At 45.7% G+C, this 19319-nt stretch overlaps 2 protein-coding genes across 2 annotated transcripts in view; both read left to right on the top strand.

Moving 5' to 3' along the window:
• Positions 1–2232, top strand: part of ntrk3b (neurotrophic tyrosine kinase, receptor, type 3b) — a gene marked incomplete at its 5' end in the record, with an annotated part of 30728 nt that extends 28496 nt beyond the window's left edge. Inside the window, 3 exons of the mRNA XM_079997928.1 lie at positions 1–178; positions 454–612; positions 1368–2232. The exon at positions 1–178 is cut by the window's left edge and continues 72 nt beyond it. Of these exons, the coding sequence (XP_079854054.1) occupies positions 1–178; positions 454–612; positions 1368–1553 (523 nt within the window). The 3' untranslated portion in view covers positions 1554–2232. The remainder of the gene's footprint in view (positions 179–453; positions 613–1367) is intronic.
• A 5420-nt stretch (positions 2233–7652) lies between these two features.
• Positions 7653–19252, top strand: ap3s2 (adaptor related protein complex 3 subunit sigma 2). Its single transcript, XM_079998325.1, has 6 exons — positions 7653–7777; positions 15550–15641; positions 17292–17403; positions 17628–17699; positions 18173–18280; positions 18792–19252. Exons 1-6 carry the CDS (start codon positions 7709–7711, stop codon positions 18915–18917), a joined length of 579 nt encoding a protein of 192 aa, XP_079854451.1. The 5' UTR covers positions 7653–7708; the 3' UTR covers positions 18918–19252.
• Positions 19253–19319: the final 67 nt, after the last annotated feature.

The raw sequence follows: 19319 nt of genomic DNA on the forward strand, positions 1-19319 counted from the left end.
CATGTCCCAGATGCTGCATGTGGCGTCGCAGGTGGCGGCCGGCTTGGCATTCCTCGCGTCGCAGCACTTCGTGCACCGCGACCTGGCGACAAGGAACTGCCTGGTGGGGGCCGCACTGCTGGTCAAGATCGGGGACTTTGGCATGTCCAGGGACCTGTATAGCAGTGACTACTTTAGGGTAGGGAGTACTTCCTGCTTCAGAAACACTACTTCCTGCTTTACAAATACTGCTTCATGCTTTAGTAATGCTAAATCGTGCCCAGAAATACTACTCACTCTGTAGAAATAATACTTCCTGCTTCAGAAATACGACACCCTGCTTCAGAAATGCTGCTGCCTGTTTCAGAAATACTACTTCCTGTTTCAGAAATACAACTTCCTGTGCACTGTGGCTTTTCACCAGCAGCTTCCTGCAGCTCAGTGCATGAATATTGAAGTTCCCTCCCCCTCCAGGTGGGAGGCCACGCCCTCCTCCCCGTGCGCTGGATGCCTCCAGAGAGCATCGTCTACAGGAAGTTCACCACTCAAAGCGACGTCTGGAGCTTTGCCGTTGTCTTGTGGGAGATCTTCAGCTACGGGAGACAGCCCTGGTTCCACCTCTCTAACAGCGAGGTGCCTGTCTGTCTTTCTGTCTGACTCTCTACCTGCCTGAGTGTCTGTCTCTGTCTGCCTGTCTCCCTGTCTGTCTGTCTGTCTGTCTATCACTGTATCACTGTATCACTCTGTCTATCTCTATCTATCTGTCTATCTGTCTATCTATCTATCTATTGGTCTGCCTGCCTGCTTGCCTGCCTGTCTGTCTGTCTTTCTCTCTCTGCCTGCCTCTCTTCCCTTCTGACCACCTGTCTGTCTTTCTGCCTGTCTGCCTGCCTGCTTGCCTGCCTGTCTGTCTGTCTGTCTGTCTGTCTGTCTGTCTGTCTATCACTTTATCACTCTATCTATCTATCTATCTATCTATATATTGGTCTGCCTGCCTGCCTGCTTGCCTGTCTGTCTGTCTGTCTGTCTGTCTATCACTGTATCACTATCTATCTATCTATCTATCTATCTATCTATCTATCTATCTATCTATCTATCTATCTATCTATCTATTTATTTATTGGTCTGCCTGCCTGCTTGCCTGCCTGTCTGTCTGTCTTTCTCTCTGCCTGCCTCTCTTCCCTTCTGACCACCTTGCTGTCTGTCTGTCTCTATTTGTCTGTCCGTCTGTCCCTTGTCTGCCTGCCTGTCTCCCTGTCTGTCTGTCTGACTGCATGCCTGTCTGTCTGTCTGAAAATTGAATCTGGACGGAACTTTGCGCAGTAGCTGCTCTGGTTTCCCAGCATGCTGTGGGCTCTGAAGTTGTGTGTGGGTGTGTGGTGCTGCAGGTGATGGAGCACGTCACTCAGGGCGGAGTCCTGGAGCAACCTCGTCTCTGTCCCAGGGAGCTCTACCACCTGATGCTGGCCTGCTGGTCCACGGAACCCGAGCAGAGGCTCCACATCCAGGAGGTCCACAAGCTGCTGAGCTCCATGATGAGGGCCACGCCCGCCTACCTGGACATCCAGGGCTGAGGACCTGTCACAGACAGACAGACAGGCAGGCAGACAGACAGGCAGTCAGTGTTAGTGTTAGTTGTGAGCCGGTAGCCTCAGACTGCCTTTGCTCTGTTTACAGGGCTCACAGTCTGGACAGACAGACAGACACACACACAGACACACAGACAGGCAGACACACAGACAGGCAGACAGATACCCCCTCCCTGACTATAAAACGCCTAAAGTAAAAACACCTTTTTCGCACAAACACATGAAACAAAAGAAAAAAGGTTTTACAGCCTCATTACACAGTAGGAGGCCTTCCTGGAATCTGATTGGATGCTGCTGATTGGATGCTGCTGATTGGATGCTGCTGATTGGCCGCTTCTGATTGGCCGCTTCTGACTGGATGCTTCTGATTTGATGCTTCTGATTGGCCGGTTCTGATTGATGCCTCTGATTAAAACACTGATTTTCTGTTCTTCTGCATGTTCACAGATGTCACTAATCTGTTTTCATCTAATTAATTGTTTTTCCAAAATTAAAAATGTTTATATGATGAAAATCACATTTTTTACATCATGATCATTTTACCATTTGTTTTGATTTCTGCCATGTGGTGTTATATATACTGCATATATACACAGTATATATGTAGTATATACTGTATGTATACTGTATATACTGCATATATACTGTATACTGTTGTTGTGTTTACCAGGTTACTATGGAGAAGGATGTTAATAACTGTAGTTGTAGTTGAATATAGTTATTACTGCTTCTACATGATGCTTTATAAAAATAGATTTCGATTTATTAAAATTATATGATATCACAGTGGAGTGCTCATGTCAGAGTGTGTGTGTGGACCACTTTAACTCTTCAGGGATTTAATATTTTAATATTTTAATATTTCATCTCTTCACCTGTGGATCAGGAGTTGGAGGCAGAAATAAATCCATGAGAAATGTATGAGGAAGAACGTTCCTTTAGCATCCTGAGGATTATTATTTAATGTTCATCTCACTGCTCCACTGCAGTATGTGTGTGTGTGTGTGTGTGTGTGTGTGTCTGTGTGTGTGTGTGTGGAAGGAAAACACTTTGCACCAGGAGATGGACCTGGAAATGCAGACTGAGCTCCTGGGGGAAGAGCACAAAGGATTCTGGGTAATAATGAATAACCTGCCGATGGAGGCAGGGTGAATGGAGGTAGGGTGGAGGTTTATCACGTGACGCCTGAAGGTGTCGAGTCCTCACAGAGAAGCACGTTGAGAGTGAATGGCCGGATGGTTGTTCTGCAGAAACACTCCCCCGTCTGCTGGGGGGTATATACTCTATATATACTCTATCTTCACATATGACTGTGTTCACGCGCAGCACCAACACCATCCGGACGTTTGTGGACGACACCACCATCCTAGGTCTCATCTCCAACAACGATGAGTCCTCCTACAGAGAGGAGATCAGCGTCTTGGCAACATGGTGCCAGGATAAGAACCTCTCAACGTCTGCAAGAGAGATGATCGAGGACTACAGGAAATGACGGAAACGAGTCTTGCGATATTTCAAATGTTGCAGTCGGGGAATACATGTGATGTTGCATTACAGTCTAGTGTTCATCCTTTCCTAATATTATACTTTTCTGGATATAGGTTGAGTAAGAAAAGTTACGCATCTAAAGGTATTTGTATTGGAAGAATATCCTGGATACACATCCTTACAGCCTCCCAAAACTTTTTTACTTCATCACATTGCCAAAGACAATGAAAAAGAGTACCCTTTTCCTTCTCACACTTGATACAGATATCAGGAACGTCACTGTTGTATTTATTGAGTTTTTCTGGGCTAATGTAAGTTGCGAGAGTGAGAGAGATGGATTACTTTTCTTATTTTAATTTGATGTACATACACCTCTTGCCCATATTTGTAAGATCTACTCTTACTCTTTAAAAAAAAAAAATTGTTTATTCGGCTCTTATTTAAAAAAAAAATATATATTATTTCCTCCTCATAGTTGCCTTGTTATTTTATCTTTTTATGCCACTACACAGTTGTTGGCTGTCATGCCCCAAGAATTTCATTGTACCGAATGACCTTGTGTTGTTCTGTGCACTTGGCAAATAAAACACTTTAAACTTTGAACTATGATATACAGTACTGTGTATATATACTGTACATATACAGTATATATATACTGTATATATACTTGGCTACGCCTGGTCTGGAAGCTTCTGCAGTACCAAGGAAGTACCAATGCAGTACCAAGGAAGTACCAACGCAGTACCAAGGCAGTACCAAGGAAGTACCAACACGGTACCAGGGAAGTACCAATACAGTAGCAAGGAAGTCCCAACGCAGTAACAAGGAAGTACCAACACAATAATAAGGAAGTACCAACACAGTACCAACACAGTACGAAGGAAGTACCAACGCAGTACCATGGATGTACCAACACGGTACCAAGTAAGTACCAACGCAGTACTCAGGATGTGCCAACGCAGTACTAAGGCAGTACCAAGGAAGTACCAATGCAGTACCAAGGAAGTACCAACGCAGTACCAAGGCAGTACTAAGGAAGTACCAACGCCGTACCAAGAAGGTACCTACATAGTACCAAGGAAATACCAAAGCTTCCCTCTTTCCCCTCCTTCCCTCTGTCCTTTCCTCTTCCCTTCCCTCCTTCCCTCTGTCCTGTCCTCTTTCCTTCCCTCTTTCCTTCCCTCCTTCCCTCTTTCCTTGCCTCTTTCCTTCCCTCCTTTCCTCTCTCCTTCCCTCCTTCCCTCTTTCATTCCCTCCTTTCCTCTGTCCTTTCCTCTTTTCTTACCTCCTTCCCTCTGTTCTTTCCTCTTCCCTTCCCTCCTTTCCTCTATCCTTTACTCTTTCCTTCCCTCCTTCCTCTGTCCTGTCCTCTTTCCTGCCCTCCTTTCCTCTTTCCTTCCCCCCTTCTCTCTGTCTTTTCCTCTTTCCTTCCCCCTTCCCTTCCCTCCTTCTCTCTGTCCTTTCCCTCTTTCCTTCCCTCCTTCCCTCTATCCTTTCCTATTTCCTTCCCTCTGTCCTTTCCTCTTTCCTTCCCTCCTTCCCTCTTTCCTTCCCCCCTTCTCTCTGTCCTTTCCTCTTTTCTTCCCTCCTGCCCTCTGTCCTTTCCTCTGTCCTTTCCTCGTTCCTTCCATCCTTTCCTCTTCCCTTCTCTCTGTCCTTTCCTCTTTCCTTTCCTCTTTCCTTCCCTGCTTCCCTCTGTCCTTTCCCCTTTCCTTCCCTCCTTCCCTCTGGCCTTTCCTCTGTCCTTTCCTCTTTCCTTCCCTCCTTTCCTCTTTCCTTCCCTCCTTCCCTCTTTCCTTCCCTCCTTTCCTCTTTCCTTTCCTCTTTCCTTCCCCCCTTTCCTCTCTCCGTCCCTCTGTCCTTTGCTCTTTCCTTCCCTCCTTCCCTCCCGCTGTAACATGCAGTGAGACAGGAAATGACTGGGTTCTGTATCCTGTTTATTTCTACTAGTGGATCAAATGAAGGCTGGTGGTGGTGGTTGCCATGGTGATGAGTGCTGGGTTTGGGCGTTGGCTGGGGCGCGGTGGGGTTGGCGTGCACAGGCGACGTCATGTGTTCCAGTGCAGGATTCATTATTTCAACAAAACATCCAGTTTTTACTCAATTAACACCCAAAGCAACGGAAAGTGCCAGGGGGACGCACAGGATTATTGGAACCGTTGGGAGTCAGGACTCGGATCGTCCCTGAACTTAAAAATGTAGTTTGATACAAGAAGAAACAAAAGAAAATAAATGAATGTAAAATAGAAAGACACTGTCCTGTCACTTCCTGTTCGTGTCACTTCCTGGTCCTGTCACTTCCAGGCAGTGTTGACACTGCAGCTGTTTCTAAATACAACGGAAAGACGTTCAGGTCCTGGATCAGTCCATGGTGGCCCCACACCTCCTTTCTCTTTCTCAAGGTCCTTGAACTGCTCTCAATATGTAGATTACATTTCCTATAACTATAAAGGGAGAAGGATTTTGGAGAGAGTTGAGAATAATTCAGCTGTTCTTTTTAAAAACACATTGAGAAAGGAATGAGTGATAGTTTCCCAGCTTTGTGTGTGTATAACACTGAGGATACTACCATGTGTGATGTTCCACATCAACACATGAAACACCTGGGAATCCATAACTCTCAAAACCTGAAGGAACGACAGGAAAATCATGTAAAATCCAAAATACAACAAATAAACTATATCCACCATGTGTTGGAAGAGACGTGTCCTTGAAGCAGAATGTGTCTCCACATGTGTTTGCCTTTTTATCCTTCCGTAGGAAATAAACACTTTTATTATATTTGTAAAAACAAATGCATCATTGAAATTTTAGCCCCAGAGGAGGAGGTGCGATTCCTTCTAATTAAAATGGATAAAAGAGGATTTGAAAGCTCCAGAATCCTTTTGGCTTTTCATACCGCAGAATAGTTTTGTAAAAATGTGAGGTGTACAGTTTTTATTGCTTTGTGATTATGATGAAACAAAATGACCACAACGATATCAAAATGTCACCAACAGGTTGTTACGGCAGAAGACAAATGCTTTGTCCACAACTTCTCCCCTGTATGGAACAATGACAACATACTGATCACTAAACTTGCAACGTTGGATTGATAGAATATTATTTTTCTTGCAGTTTTACAAAATGATGAAGCTCAAATTGTCAGTATGGTGTGGGGAGGGTGTGGTTTGAGTAGCCACACCTGTCCTGGATCCAGGTAATTGGGACCCAGGATCAGAGTGGCTGCATACCTGTTGCTCGTTGGTTTGGTCAAAGGAGCCGCAGGTAAAACCTCCATCCCCACACTCACTCAGGAGAGGAGCTTGTTCCGTCAAGCCCCCTCTCCACAATAAACTGGTGTGTTTTCTACAACCCCGTTTTTTGTGTCTCTGTGCAGGAGGTCCCTGAACACGTCACTTGGGTGGAGCGTGATGGGGGAACTGCCACAGTCAGTTAGATCTAAAAGCTTCCCTGTGACTGATAAAGAATATCAAATGGTAATAAATGCTTTTCCTCTCGGAATCCTTCAGCTGATCAAACAGTGACAGGAAATGGAAGCAACCTTCTATTTTAAAGCAGCACTATGAAACGTTTGGGATTTGGTGCCCCTACAGTTTCTGAGTGAAAATTTCACCTTTACACCACTGTCGTAAAACCAAAAATGTATTTTAACGGAAAAATTTGAACCTAAACATAAAAGGAATTATTTTTACAGTAAAAAGAAAATTACTCTTCATGGGAATTTGTGTGGAGCTTATTTCTGTAATATTCAGTGGGAGACAATACGGCTTCAATGTGTTATCTCCAATAAATTACAAAACTGCATAACATTTATCCCACCAACAACAAATTGATCTCAAGATTTGCAGAAAAGGACATTATATATATATATATATATATATATATATATATATATATATATATATATATATATATATATACACACACATACATATTCCTCATTATGAAAACAAAAAGCAGAAATTTCAGCAGACTGTCAATTGATTATTTTTTGTGGGGAACCTTCACATCAATAAAGACACGTTTTCGAGGTCTCGGCCATCGTTTAGACCTTTCAAGATTGAAGTTAGCACGTATTTTGAGTCTATCCAAGTTATAAATAATAAGAAATGTGCACATACAATTGGTATGATGCAAGAATTGTTTAAAGAAAGTTCATTTTATTGCCCACATTTTCTGTTAAATTATTAATTTATATTATAGTATTTTTTAAGAATGAGAATTCTTATTTTATTTATTTGATATGATAATATTTACCAGATGTGATGTTACATGTGTGTTATGTTTACATTTTATATTATGATGCCTTGTTTGTGAGCATTAGGGTGATGCTGTGACGATCGATTCAATAAAGAAAAAAACAACCTAGTGAATGAAATTATCATATAAAATCATCTTTTTGTGTCATATACGCGTTAATTAGATGGTTTCAATATTAACAATACCGACACTAGTTTATGCCGAAAGGTGGAGAAACATTTTTATTTAAGCAGTTTAATTCGATTATAGGAAAGAGTTTTACCCGGACCGCTTAAAGTGACACCCAATCGGATGTAAACAACACGCACATCCGGTCAGACACTTTTCAGTGCGGCACCCTGCAGCGCTTCCTCTTCAGTGTTGTGCTCGGACCATAAGAAAGCAGAAAAATGATTAAAGCCATTTTAATCTTTAACAACCACGGGAAGCCGCGGCTCATCCGCTTCTACCAGCACTTCGTGAGTCTGCATTTCAAATTCTAATTTTTTTTAATGCTATTATAAACATACACTTTATAATCAGGGCAGGAAATCAGCTGCCATATGAGGTAGAGAGAGAGGGAGAGAAAGAGAGAGGAGACTTTTTTTTAACTTTTAAGGTTCCTTTATTTTCAGTTTCAGTAAGTCATAAATGTCATAAAAGTCACAAATGAAGAAAACACGGCGGCGAGGAGCGGGCGGGGGGTGGGGGGCTGAGGAGCCCTGCCCTAGCGGGCGGAGGAGAAAGAGAGAGAGACTTTGACTTTTCCTTTATTTTCAGTAAGTCATGTCACAGAAACGTGATTATGAGGGAACCAAAAAACAACACAAATAGAGACAAATCACAGGAAAATCACAGGTCAGTACAGAGTATAGATATCTTTCTTCAGAGATAACTAGTTACGCAGGGATCTGTTGATTTCTTCATCAGGTTTGGGACAGCTGTTCACGAAAATGGACAGCTCCCCTTGTAGCCCAGACTTCCTCCTATGTACAGTTTACATTCAGAGAGAGAGAGTCTTTGACTTTTAAGGTTCCTTTATTTTCAGTAAGTCATGTCACAGCAGCAGAAACTTGATCACGAAGGAACCAAAAAAAACAACAAAACCAGAGCCAAATCACTGGTCAGCAAGAGTATTGACATCCCTCTTCAGAGATAACTAGGTATGCAGGGGGAGAGAGAGAGCTACCACAGGTTAATAATGAGGGAATCATCCTGCACCGAGCACAGCACCTCCCCAATTGTCATCTGGGCCGGATCCACTAACAACGCACAGCGTTCTTTCTGCTTTTCCAAATGGCCAGCTTGACCACCCCTGAAACAGTGTTCACTAGGACATGGACAGGTTTGTTTGACACAGTGTAAACAGGACCGAAGATAAAGAGTTTAAAAGAGAAGCTCTCCCCCAGATCCTGAACCCATTGCTCCAGTAACCCCAACAGCCCCCGCAGCCTAGGACACAGAAGAAGAAGAAACAGTCTTTATTTATCACGCAACACACCACACTATAACACATGCTTGCACACACACACACACACACACACATGCTTTGATGGTGGCCGGTGAAATGGATTCTCTGCTTTTGACCCATCCTGGCTTGTCCTTCCTCCGGGGGCACAGCCAGGAGCAGTGGGCAGCGTACGTGGACGCGCCCGGGGACCAGGTGATAAATGTCCATCGCTGGTCAGACCATGATGGGTGCATGTTTTTGGTGGGGGTCCTTACTGACGTGAGGTGGAGGAAACCCCATGTGAGCACGGGGAGAACATGCAAACTCCACACAGAAAGGCTCCTATTTGGGAGATAACCCGCCGGAGCACGGTGCCAACAGCGCCCCAGGCGGGAATCGAACCCAGGACCTTCTTGCTGTGAGGCAGCAGTGCAATGCACTGCGCCACCGTGCCACAACAGGTGCTGCAGCGTCTCCCTCTCAGAGCAGAAGATGCATCCCGCCCCCGTGCTGGGATCCAGGTGTGGCAGATACCTGTTTGTGGCCACCACCCCATGCAGGATCCTCCATTGGAGGTCGCCCACCCGAAAGATCAGGAGGCTGTCCCGCTCCTCCTCCCACTGCACAGCCGGAGAGACCTTCAGCAAAGGACACACAAACTCGCCCTTACCACCCCGTTGGTCAGACAGAGTACGGTTCTCCATAAAAGCCCTATAGGCGGCTGGCAGTGAAGCACGGACTTCATCCACCAACCTGTGCAACAGTCTGGAGGACCGGATGCCAGTTGTCTCCATGAGCTGTCCTGCGGACGCCTTCAGCAGATGACCCAGCTTGACTCACCCGGCCTTGTGCAAGCTGGAGCGCAGGCTGGAGGAGGAAAGGAGGCCAGAGTTTAGAATTGGGTTCCCAAACAAAGGCTCCTCAAACGGCAGTCGTGGTGTCACGGTGGACCTTAAAAACCTGCCGTGACTGCAGCACTGACTGATAGAAAGAAGTCAGCCCTCAAGTCCATCCCCTCGGTCCGCAGCAGGAACAGCCGCTTGTCATAAGAGAGGCGCCCTGGCCGACTGCACGCAGTCCACAACCGTACAACAGCCTCTGCGCCAGTTGGAGGCGGAACGCCGTGACCTTAGATGCAACATTAATGAGGCCTTGGCCCTCCTCCTGGACTGGCAGATAGAGGGCTGCTGCTCTAATCCTGTGCTGACCGAACCAGAATAAGTTAACGATGGCCATCTGGATCTCCTCTAGCAGGCCGCTGGGTGGATGCAGAATGGTCAGTCGGTGCCATAAGGTCGAGGTAACCAAGTTATAAGCAACCAGCACCCTACCCCTGTAGGACAACTGGGGTAGCAGCCATTTCCACCTGGACAGTTTGGCACACACCTTCTCCACCACACCGTCCCAGTTCTGCGTCTGGTACTGCTCCGAGCCCAAAAACACCCAAAACCTTCATTCCTCTCTTTTCCCACCTCAGGCCCCCTGGTAGCTCAGGAGGCGTCTTCCCCTCCCACCTCCCCACCTGCAGGGCCTTAGCAGACAAGGCTGTCTGATACATCCCCAAGCAAGCCATCAACCCCCGGACGTCATCCTGGACTGTCACAAAAACATTGACATCATCCTGCCTAAGCGGCGATGACCGGCTGCGGCCCCTGTGGCAGCCCCGGTAGGGAGAGCCCCCTCAGCCTGTTCCTTAAAATGTGCAGAAGAGGTTCTATAGCAAGGGAGTAGATTTGTGATGAGGCAGGATGAGGCAGCCCTGCCTTATCCCTCTCTCTACAGGGAGTGGACGGCTCAACCCCCAACCCACCTTGATCAAGCAGGATGCTCCCCTGTAAAGGAGCTGCACATAGTTAAGAAACCCGTCCGCAAATCCAAATGCCTTTTAAAGGTCGAAAATAAAAAGCCGTGGTCCACATAGTCGAAAGTCTTCTCCTGATCAAGGGATAAACTAAACAAATACATTAATAGTAACAATAGTGACAGCAATCGAAAATAAACAAATGGATAAAAAAAAGTAAGAAGTATGAAAAGGGAAAAACTGTTGGAGTCAATTTAAATTAATACAGATATAAATACATTGGAAAATAAAAATATGAAAAGGAATTTGTCCGAACTGTCCCATCCCCAAGGTGGACTTGAAGGCCCCAGCCTGCTGGTGAGGGTGTAGAATGCAAACTCCACCCAAAGGCGAGCTGCCAGCAGGCGGGTCAGCATGAGAACCGGGTCCAGTTCTTCCTAGTCTTCCATATAGACAGTTTGGCAATGCCAAACGAAAAAATTATCAGAACGTGGACCCACTTTGTGTTTGCTGCCTACCTGGGGCCGAAAAATAAAGAACTGCTGTGAAAAAAACAAACCTAGCCCCTGACACTATTCATGCAGCAACCTGAATATTCCTGCAAGCCTAGCACACTGCAAGAAAAGGTGCTCCAAAGTCTCTCCATCCCGGCAGAAAGGACAACCCTCCCCTCTACATGGATCCTGGTGCGCCACTTGCCTGTTGGTGGATATTATCCTGTGCACCACCCTCCACTGGAGATCCTCCCCATCCTTTTGTCAATGGGGACGCTTGTACATGGAACGCCATCTGCCCCTTGGGGAAGAGTCTGGGCCAAAGGAGTCGGTCCACCTGAAGGCCCTCACCCCTCTGAGAGAGTGCAGGTGTAGTACCTTGGTGCGGGTGTGGAACCAAACAACAACAACAACAACAACAACAACATTTACATTACATTTCAGTGTGACATGGCAAGGCCAGTTGTCTGTGCCTCACCACCTCACTACAGGGGTGCCCCAAGGCTCTGTGCTGGGACCTCTCCTCTTTGCCATATACACCACCTCGCTGGGCCCGATCATCCGCTCACATGGTTATTCATATCACTGCTATGGGGATGGTAGCTCAGGAGGTAGAGCTGGTCGTCTAGTAATCTAAAGGTTGCTGGTTCGATCCCAGGCTCCTCCTGCTAGCATGATGTAGTGTCCTTGAGCAAGACACTTAACCCCTAATTGCTCCTGATGGCTGCGTCCGTCGGTGTTTGAATAATTGTAAGTCGCTTTGGATAAAAGCGTCTGCTAAATGCAATGTAATGTAAAATGTAATGCTATGCGGATGATACTCAACTCTATCTGTCTTTCCTGCCTGATGACCCCACTGCGTCGACGCGGATCTCGGATTGCCTCGGTGACATATCCACATCGATGAAGGATTACCATCTTCAACTAAACCTGGCAAAAACTGAACTGCTGGTCTTCCCGGCAAAGCAAGATATTTATCACAACATTGATATTCAAATTGACTCTCTATCTCTTGTTCCTACCAAGGCTGCAAGGAATCTAGGTGTCATCGGACCATGTTGCCGTCGTCTCTCGATCGTGCCGCTTCGCGCTTTTCAACATCCGAAAAGTGAGGCCGTACCTGACCCAATATGCCACTCAACTGCTGGTACAAACCCTGGTGATTTTCCGCCTCGACTACTGCAAAGCTCTCTTAACAGGCTTGCCGGGTTGTGCGGTGAAGCCACTGCAGATGATACAGAATGCGGCGGTACGACTGGTCCTCAACCAGCCAAAGAGGGCACACGTTACTCCGCTGCTTATCGAGCTCCACTGGTTACCTGTAGCCGCTCGCATCAAGTTCAAGTCTCTGATGCTTGCCTACAGAGTGATTGTTGGGAATGCTCCCACTTACTTAAATGCTCTTGTAAGAGCACATGTTACCCCCCAGATGCTGCGTTCATCAAATGAGCGTCGCCTGGCTCTGCAGGCTGCACAGCCATGGCATCCAGACTATTCTAATTTGTAGTTCCACATTGATGGAACGAGCTGCCAGAAACCACCAGAGCAGTGGCCTCCCCTCTGTCTTTAAGAAACACTTGAAGACCCAGCTCTTCAGAGAGCACATCCTCTCCTAACTTGCAATTACTTAGCACTACTTAGAAGTATTTATTTATTTATTTATTTATTTATTGTTACACTAATGTTTCTGTTGCAATGTAGCTTGAATGTTATTCTCCCTTGTAAGTCGCTTTGGATAAAAGCGTCTGCTAAATTACTAAATGTAAATGTGGGAGGCTGCTCTCTTCCCCGCTGTCTCAAAGCCCAGCTGTGGAGTTGTCTCCTCTGTCCACCCCTCAACAGCAGGCGAGATCGTCACAGAAGGGAACATGTACTCATACTCATCATCCAAGGGGTCATATATGGTACAGTCCTCAACCACCGCTCCCCTTGGTCCGGTCAGGGCCGCTTGCACCTTCAGGGCTGCTCGCACAGTTTCTGCAGCACCCTCCAAGAACAGATCCCCGTTAGCTCTCCCAACCTCGCTGTCGATGTCCTGAGGAGGTTGCTCAGTTTGACCACCAGGCTGGGAGACGACAGGCTTTGGGCTCGCAGGCCGGCATTGAAGTACAGTGGCTCCTACAAGATCCACGTACCTGGTGTAGGGCCGGCCTCGCACACCTGCCAGTACTGGAACACAGATTTGTAGAATGGAGTCAACCCTGTCCTGTCCATCTCTTGCCACTGGAGGAGGAACAGGTGTTTGCTGTAGCCCAGCCGGCCGGCCCTCCTCAGCTAGCTCAGTCCTGGGGTGTGGAGGAGCCTTTGTGCTGCCCGGAGCCTGAACACCACAACCCAGGCCTCGTTTTCTATAAGGCCTTGTCCTCTCTCCTGCACAGGAAGGTACAGTAGAGGAGCCCGTAGCCAATGCTGCCCTGACCAGATGAAATGGACGATAGTGCTCATGATCTACTCGAACAGGCCCCTCGGTGGAGTTAGGACCCTCAGCTTATGCCACAGGGTTGAGGCCACCGGGTTGTTGGCCACCAGAACTCTTCCACTGCAGGACAGCTGGGGCAGAACCCTTTCCACCCAGTTTTTCTCCTGAAACTGCTCTGAACCTAGATGCACCCCTAGTGCTTTCATTCCTGCCCTTCCCCACCTAAGACCACCTCCCCCTCCCTCCATTCCCACACCTGCAGGGCCCCGCTCTTCTCCCAGTATTTTGCAGACGAGGCCCCCTGATAGATTTTAAAGCAGTCCACGAGTGAGATAACATCTACCAACTTCTGTGGAAGTACCGGTGGTGAGATCCCCGTTAGTCTCTCCCTGATCCTGCCTAGTAGGGGTTTTATGGCCAGGAAGTAGAGCTGGCCTGACATGTGGCAGCACTGTCTCATCCCCCTCCCTACCGGTATGGGAATGCTCCCCCCCCCCCACCTTGACCATACACGATGCCCCAATGGGCAGAAGCCCTACCAGTGAAATAAAACCCTCACCAAAAACAAAACCCCTCAGTACAGAAAATACAGACCCGCAGTACAGAAAAATAAATAACGGCGATCAACCCGATCAAAACCCTTTTCCTGATCCAGTTTAAGTACACCCAGAGTGAGAATGTATAATTTACATGTGTCAAAAATGCCCCTAATTAGGGTTACCCTAACCCTGCCCTATAGAGGGCAGCATAGAACTCCACCACCAGCCTCCTTATCTCCCCCAGGTTGGTGGTCACCGTCCCATCGGGCAGACAAAGGCAGTCCATCAGCATCCTCTGGGATGCAGTCCTCTCCAAATTCAAGAAAAAACTGCTGGGAGCATCTATATCATTTATAGACATAAAACGGTCCCTGACTAGAGCCCCCTTTGCTGTCTGGCTTAAAAATAAAGATAACTTGCTTTTTGTTCTGTAATAATAAACCTCCGTCCATGCTGCTATTGGTTTTTAGATTGTTTTCTATATTTTTAATCTGGGTCTCTAGGGTGCTTAGTGCCCCCTGGTGTGTGTAGTGGGGTATGCAGTGTACTGCTGGCAGAAAGTTCTGAACTGAACCTCCCACCACTGACTAAAGGACTCAAAATTATATTTCTTTGTGCCCCAAAAAGCCCCAAAATCCTTAAATCGATCCTGTAAAGGTTTGGTGTTCAAGTGCCAATAGATGTTTCTCCTCCTGGCTAAAAAACAAAGTTGAATTGAAATGAAATGGTGATCAGTAAAACAAACTGGTGGGATAGAACTCCATGCTAACCTGGGGCTGACAGCCTTGCACACACAGACCCTGTGCGGCCTGGCTGCACTCACCCCCCCCACCCTCTACCACGTCTGCCACCTCCACAACTTCCACCATCTCCTCTACAACAAAACTACAGTTCCTATCAACTTATTGGTATCCAGAAAGAAATCCTTTACCTTAACAGATTGCCAAAACGTCTCATCCAGAAAAGAAGTGATCTCCTCCAGAGAGTAGAAGTTTTAATTTGGACACTCTACGTCTGCCACGGACAAACAATCAATCACTTTCACTGTCATCATCCATGTCCTGATCCTGGCTCTCAGAGGCCAGGAGTTCAATCTCCACCACCTCCACAACCTCCCTGTCTCCCCCCCCGAACCGAGTGGCGCCCCCACCGTGAGGCCGCTCTCCACCAGTTAGGCCACAAAGCGCTCCTGCTTCACAAAAACCACCACCGCTCAAACTAGCGGCAAAAGAACAAGTTCTGGGCCACAGCCTCCAGGACCAGCTCCACACTCACACCAGGGTCCAACTGGATCCGCACTCCGTGCCACAGGGACAGAACCGGCGTTGGTCTGAACACCATGATGGCAACACCGACTCCAACGAACAACAAAACGAAACAATAAACAAAACAAAAGTCTCACGAAAAACACACAAACTATAACATGATTATGGAACAGAAAAAACTGTAAACTGCTGAAAAAATAAACTAATTATGAGAGATAGATGTAGATCACTCATTCTATCTTTTCCTGTCCTCCATCTTGTCCCTGTCCTCCACCCTCCTCAGGTAGAGGAGCTGCAGCAGCAGATCATCAGGGAGACGTTTCATCTGGTTTCCAAAAGAGACGACAACGTGTGCAACTTCCTGGAGGGCGGCAGGTGAAATCTCTGACTATTAAAATAACAATATAATATCTACTATAATATAGTTATAATATAGTTATATCTACTATATTATATTTATAATATAGTTATAATATCTACTATAATATAGTTATAATATCTACTATATTATATTTATAATAGTTATATCTACTATAATATAGTTATTATAATATTATCATATATTTAAATCTATTATCATTGTTTTAGCTCTTATAATATAGTTATAATAGTTCAAATGTATTCTAATATAGTTATAATAGTTATAATATAGTTAAAATCTTTTCTAATACAGTTATAATAAAGTTATAATAGAGTTAATCTTTTCAAATAGTTATAATCATTCTAATATAGTTAGAATAGAATTATAATAAAGTTAAAATAGAGTTAAAATCTATTCTAATAGTTATAATCTATTCTAATATAGTTATATAGTTAAAATATAGTTATAATAAGAGTTAAAATATAGTTATAATATAGTTATAATCTATTCTAATATGGTTATAATAGTTTTAATCTATTCTAATATAGTTATAATATAGTTATAGAGTTAAAATATAGTTATAATAGAGTTAAAATATAGTTATAATATAGTTATAATCTATTCTAATATAGTTATAATAGAGTTATAATCTATTCTAATATAGTCATAATATAGTTATATTAGAGTTTAAATATAGTTATAATATAGTTATAATCTATTCTAATAGTATTCTAGTATTCCAGTATTCTAATATAGTTATAATAGAGTTATAATCTATTCTAATATAGTTATTATAGAGTTATAATCTATTCTAATATAGTTATTATGGAGGTATAATATAGTTATGATATAGTAATACAGTGGTAGCTTGACTTACGACTGCATCTACTTACAACTAATCCAAGATACCAGCAGCGATAGTCGCAAAAATTTGTATCGACTTCGGCAGTCAGTCAGCGGCCAGTCAGCGGCCAGTCAGCAGTCAGTCAGCAGTCAGTCAGCAGTCAGTCAGCGGGCAGTCAGCGGCCAGTCAGCAGTCAGTCAGCAGTCAGTCAGCGGGCAGTCAGCGGCCAGTCAGCAGTCAGTCAGCGGGCGACCTACATCGTGTGTGCACGTAGTTCGTGGCTTATGGATATTTTTTTCATATTTACTGTGTTTGTCCTGTGTATTTTGTTTACTTTCAGCCTTCATGATTTCATAATTTATATGGAAAAATTGCTTCGACATACGACTGTTTTAACCTTCGACCGTTCTTATAGAAGGAATTAGTCGTAAGTCGAGCTACCACTGTAGTAGAGTTATAATCTATTCTAATATTGTTATTATAGAGGTATAATAGAGTTATAATCTATTTTAATATAGTTATAATATAGTTAAAACACAGAGCTGGTCTTCCTCACCCCCCCTCACCTTCATCACCCTCCTCACCTTCCTCACCTTCCTAAAATATTTTGAATCATAGAGCTCAGTGTTGCTAACAGGCATCAAACACTCACTTAAGGCTCAACCTTCTGCTCCACCCGTCAGTGCTGACACTTCTCCTCAGCTCCACAGGAGCAAAGTAATGTCTGTGTTTCAGGAAACTATGACAGTGTTTTTTCCATCTTCTCTTTATATATCTCCACCTCCTCCCTCCACCCCTCCCTCCAACACCCCCCACACAGTCTGATAGGAGGCTCAGACTACAAGCTGATCTACCGACACTACGCCACACTCTACTTTGTCTTCTGCGTCGACTCCTCAGAGAGCGAGCTGGGCATCCTGGACCTGATCCAGGTGAGAGGCTGCTCCACCCACTGCTGCTCCAACCATCCCCCAGCTCCGCCTCCCCCCTGCTCCTCTATCCACCCCCCCTGCTGCTCCACCCACTGCCTCCTCCAGCCACCTGATCCTCCATCATCTGTTAATGTCTGATCGATTAGTTTCTCTCAAACAGAACAACCGTGTGTGTGTGTGTGTGTGTGTGTGTGTGTGTGTGTGTGTGTGTGTGTGTTTTGCAGGTGTTTGTGGAGACGTTGGACAAGTGCTTTGAGAACGTGTGTGAGCTGGATCTGATCTTCCACATGGACAAGGTGAAACCAGGGGACAGGAAGTCAGACTCTCCAGGACAGGAAGTCAGATGTGGAACTTACTGTCTGAGGAGATGAGATACATTAATAAAAGAATGAACCTCCTGCTCGTCCTGCAGCAGGAGGAAGACAAGATAATAATGTTCAACGGAACATGATGCTGTGATGAGTAGAATTAGGAAAAAGCTCTGATTAGAGAGTGGACACGGAGGAGAAGAGACACAGTGTGTTGAAAAGTTCACAGCATTTCTTTTATCTATGAAATTGTATGAAATATTTTGTTTACAATTATTCCACTACAAAAAAATAACATTATTTATAATGATTTAATGTGAGTGGACTCAAAGTTACTTACTGAAACAAGTATTTTTCTTTACAAATCAACACTGGATATTCTAACAATGTTTAAATATGAACAATATGAACTGATGGCTGATGGATGGAGGATGGAGGCCTGATGGATGCTCTCTCCCCAGGTGCACTACATCCTGCAGGAGGTGGTGATGGGGGGGATGGTGCTGGAGACCAACATGAATGAGATTGTTGCTCAGGTGGAGCTGCAGAACCGCATGGAGAAGTCAGAGGTCAGAGGTCACTATTTACAGCTGGAGCTCCAGGGGCAAGGTTACCAGGTTACCCTGTCACTGTGGGGACCATGTAGCCAGGTGACCGTGTTGTCAGGTGACCGTGTTGCCAGGTGACCGTGTTGCCAGGTGAGCGTGTTGCCAGGTGAGCGTGTAGCCAGGTGACGGCGTAGCCAGGTGACGGCATTGCCAGGTGACCGCGTTGTCAGGTGACCGCGTTGCCAGGTGACCGCGTAGCCAGGTGACCGCGTTGCCAGGTGACCGCGTAGCCAGGTGACCGCGTAGCCAGGTGACCGCGTTGCCAGGTGACCGCGTTGCCAGGTGAGCGCGTTGCCAGGTGAGCGCGTAGCCAGGTGAGCGCGTAGCCAGGTGACCGCGTTGCCAGGTGAGCGCGTTGCCAGGTGAGCGCGTAGCCAGGTGACCGCGTAGCCAGGTGACCGCGTTGCCAGGTGACCGTGTAGCCAGGTGACCTGGTTGCCTTGTTGCCAGCTGACCCTGTTCTGTCCACCAGGGGGGGCTCTCGGCGGCCCCTGCTCGGGCAGTGTCAGCGGTGAAGAACATGAATCTTCCAGAGATTCCTCGAAACATCAACATCGGAGACATCAACATCAAGGTCCCAAGCCTCTCCCCCTTCTGAGGCCGCCCACCTGACCTCTGACCCCCGAGACCCCGCTGACCTCCCATACCCGACCCCCCTGACCTCTGATCCCCAGTCCCCTCTGACCTCTTGATCTGAATGTAACTCTGTTTTCCAACTTCAACAAAACATTCTCAACTGTTTTATTATTATTATTATTATTGTTGTTATTGTTGTCTTATTATTATTATTATTGTTTATTTTTATTGTTATTGTTTTTTGTTGTTATTGTTGTAATATTATTATTGTTTTTACTTGTTCTAGACGTTCTGTGTACAAAAGTGTGTGATGTTTCAGGTGATTGATGTTGAAGAAAATAAAAACAAACAATCTGATTTGAATCTTTATTATTACACACACACACACACACACACACACACACTCAGCCTTCAGCTCCTCCTC

This window comes from Zeus faber, assembly GCF_960531495.2.
Source record: "Zeus faber genome assembly, chromosome: 3".
Taxonomy (NCBI): Eukaryota; Metazoa; Chordata; class Actinopteri; order Zeiformes; family Zeidae; genus Zeus; species Zeus faber.

Coding starts and splice junctions, on each gene's coding strand:
- ap3s2 (XM_079998325.1), top strand. CDS start 7,709: ATGATTAAAGCCATTTTAATCTTTAACAACCACGGGAAGCCGCGGCTC. Junction 15,642..17,291: donor AACTTCCTGGAGGGCGGCAG/GTGAAATCTCTG, acceptor CCCCCCACACAG/TCTGATAGGAGGCTCAGACT. Junction 17,700..18,172: donor TGATCTTCCACATGGACAAG/GTGAAACCAGGG, acceptor CTCTCTCCCCAG/GTGCACTACATCCTGCAGGA.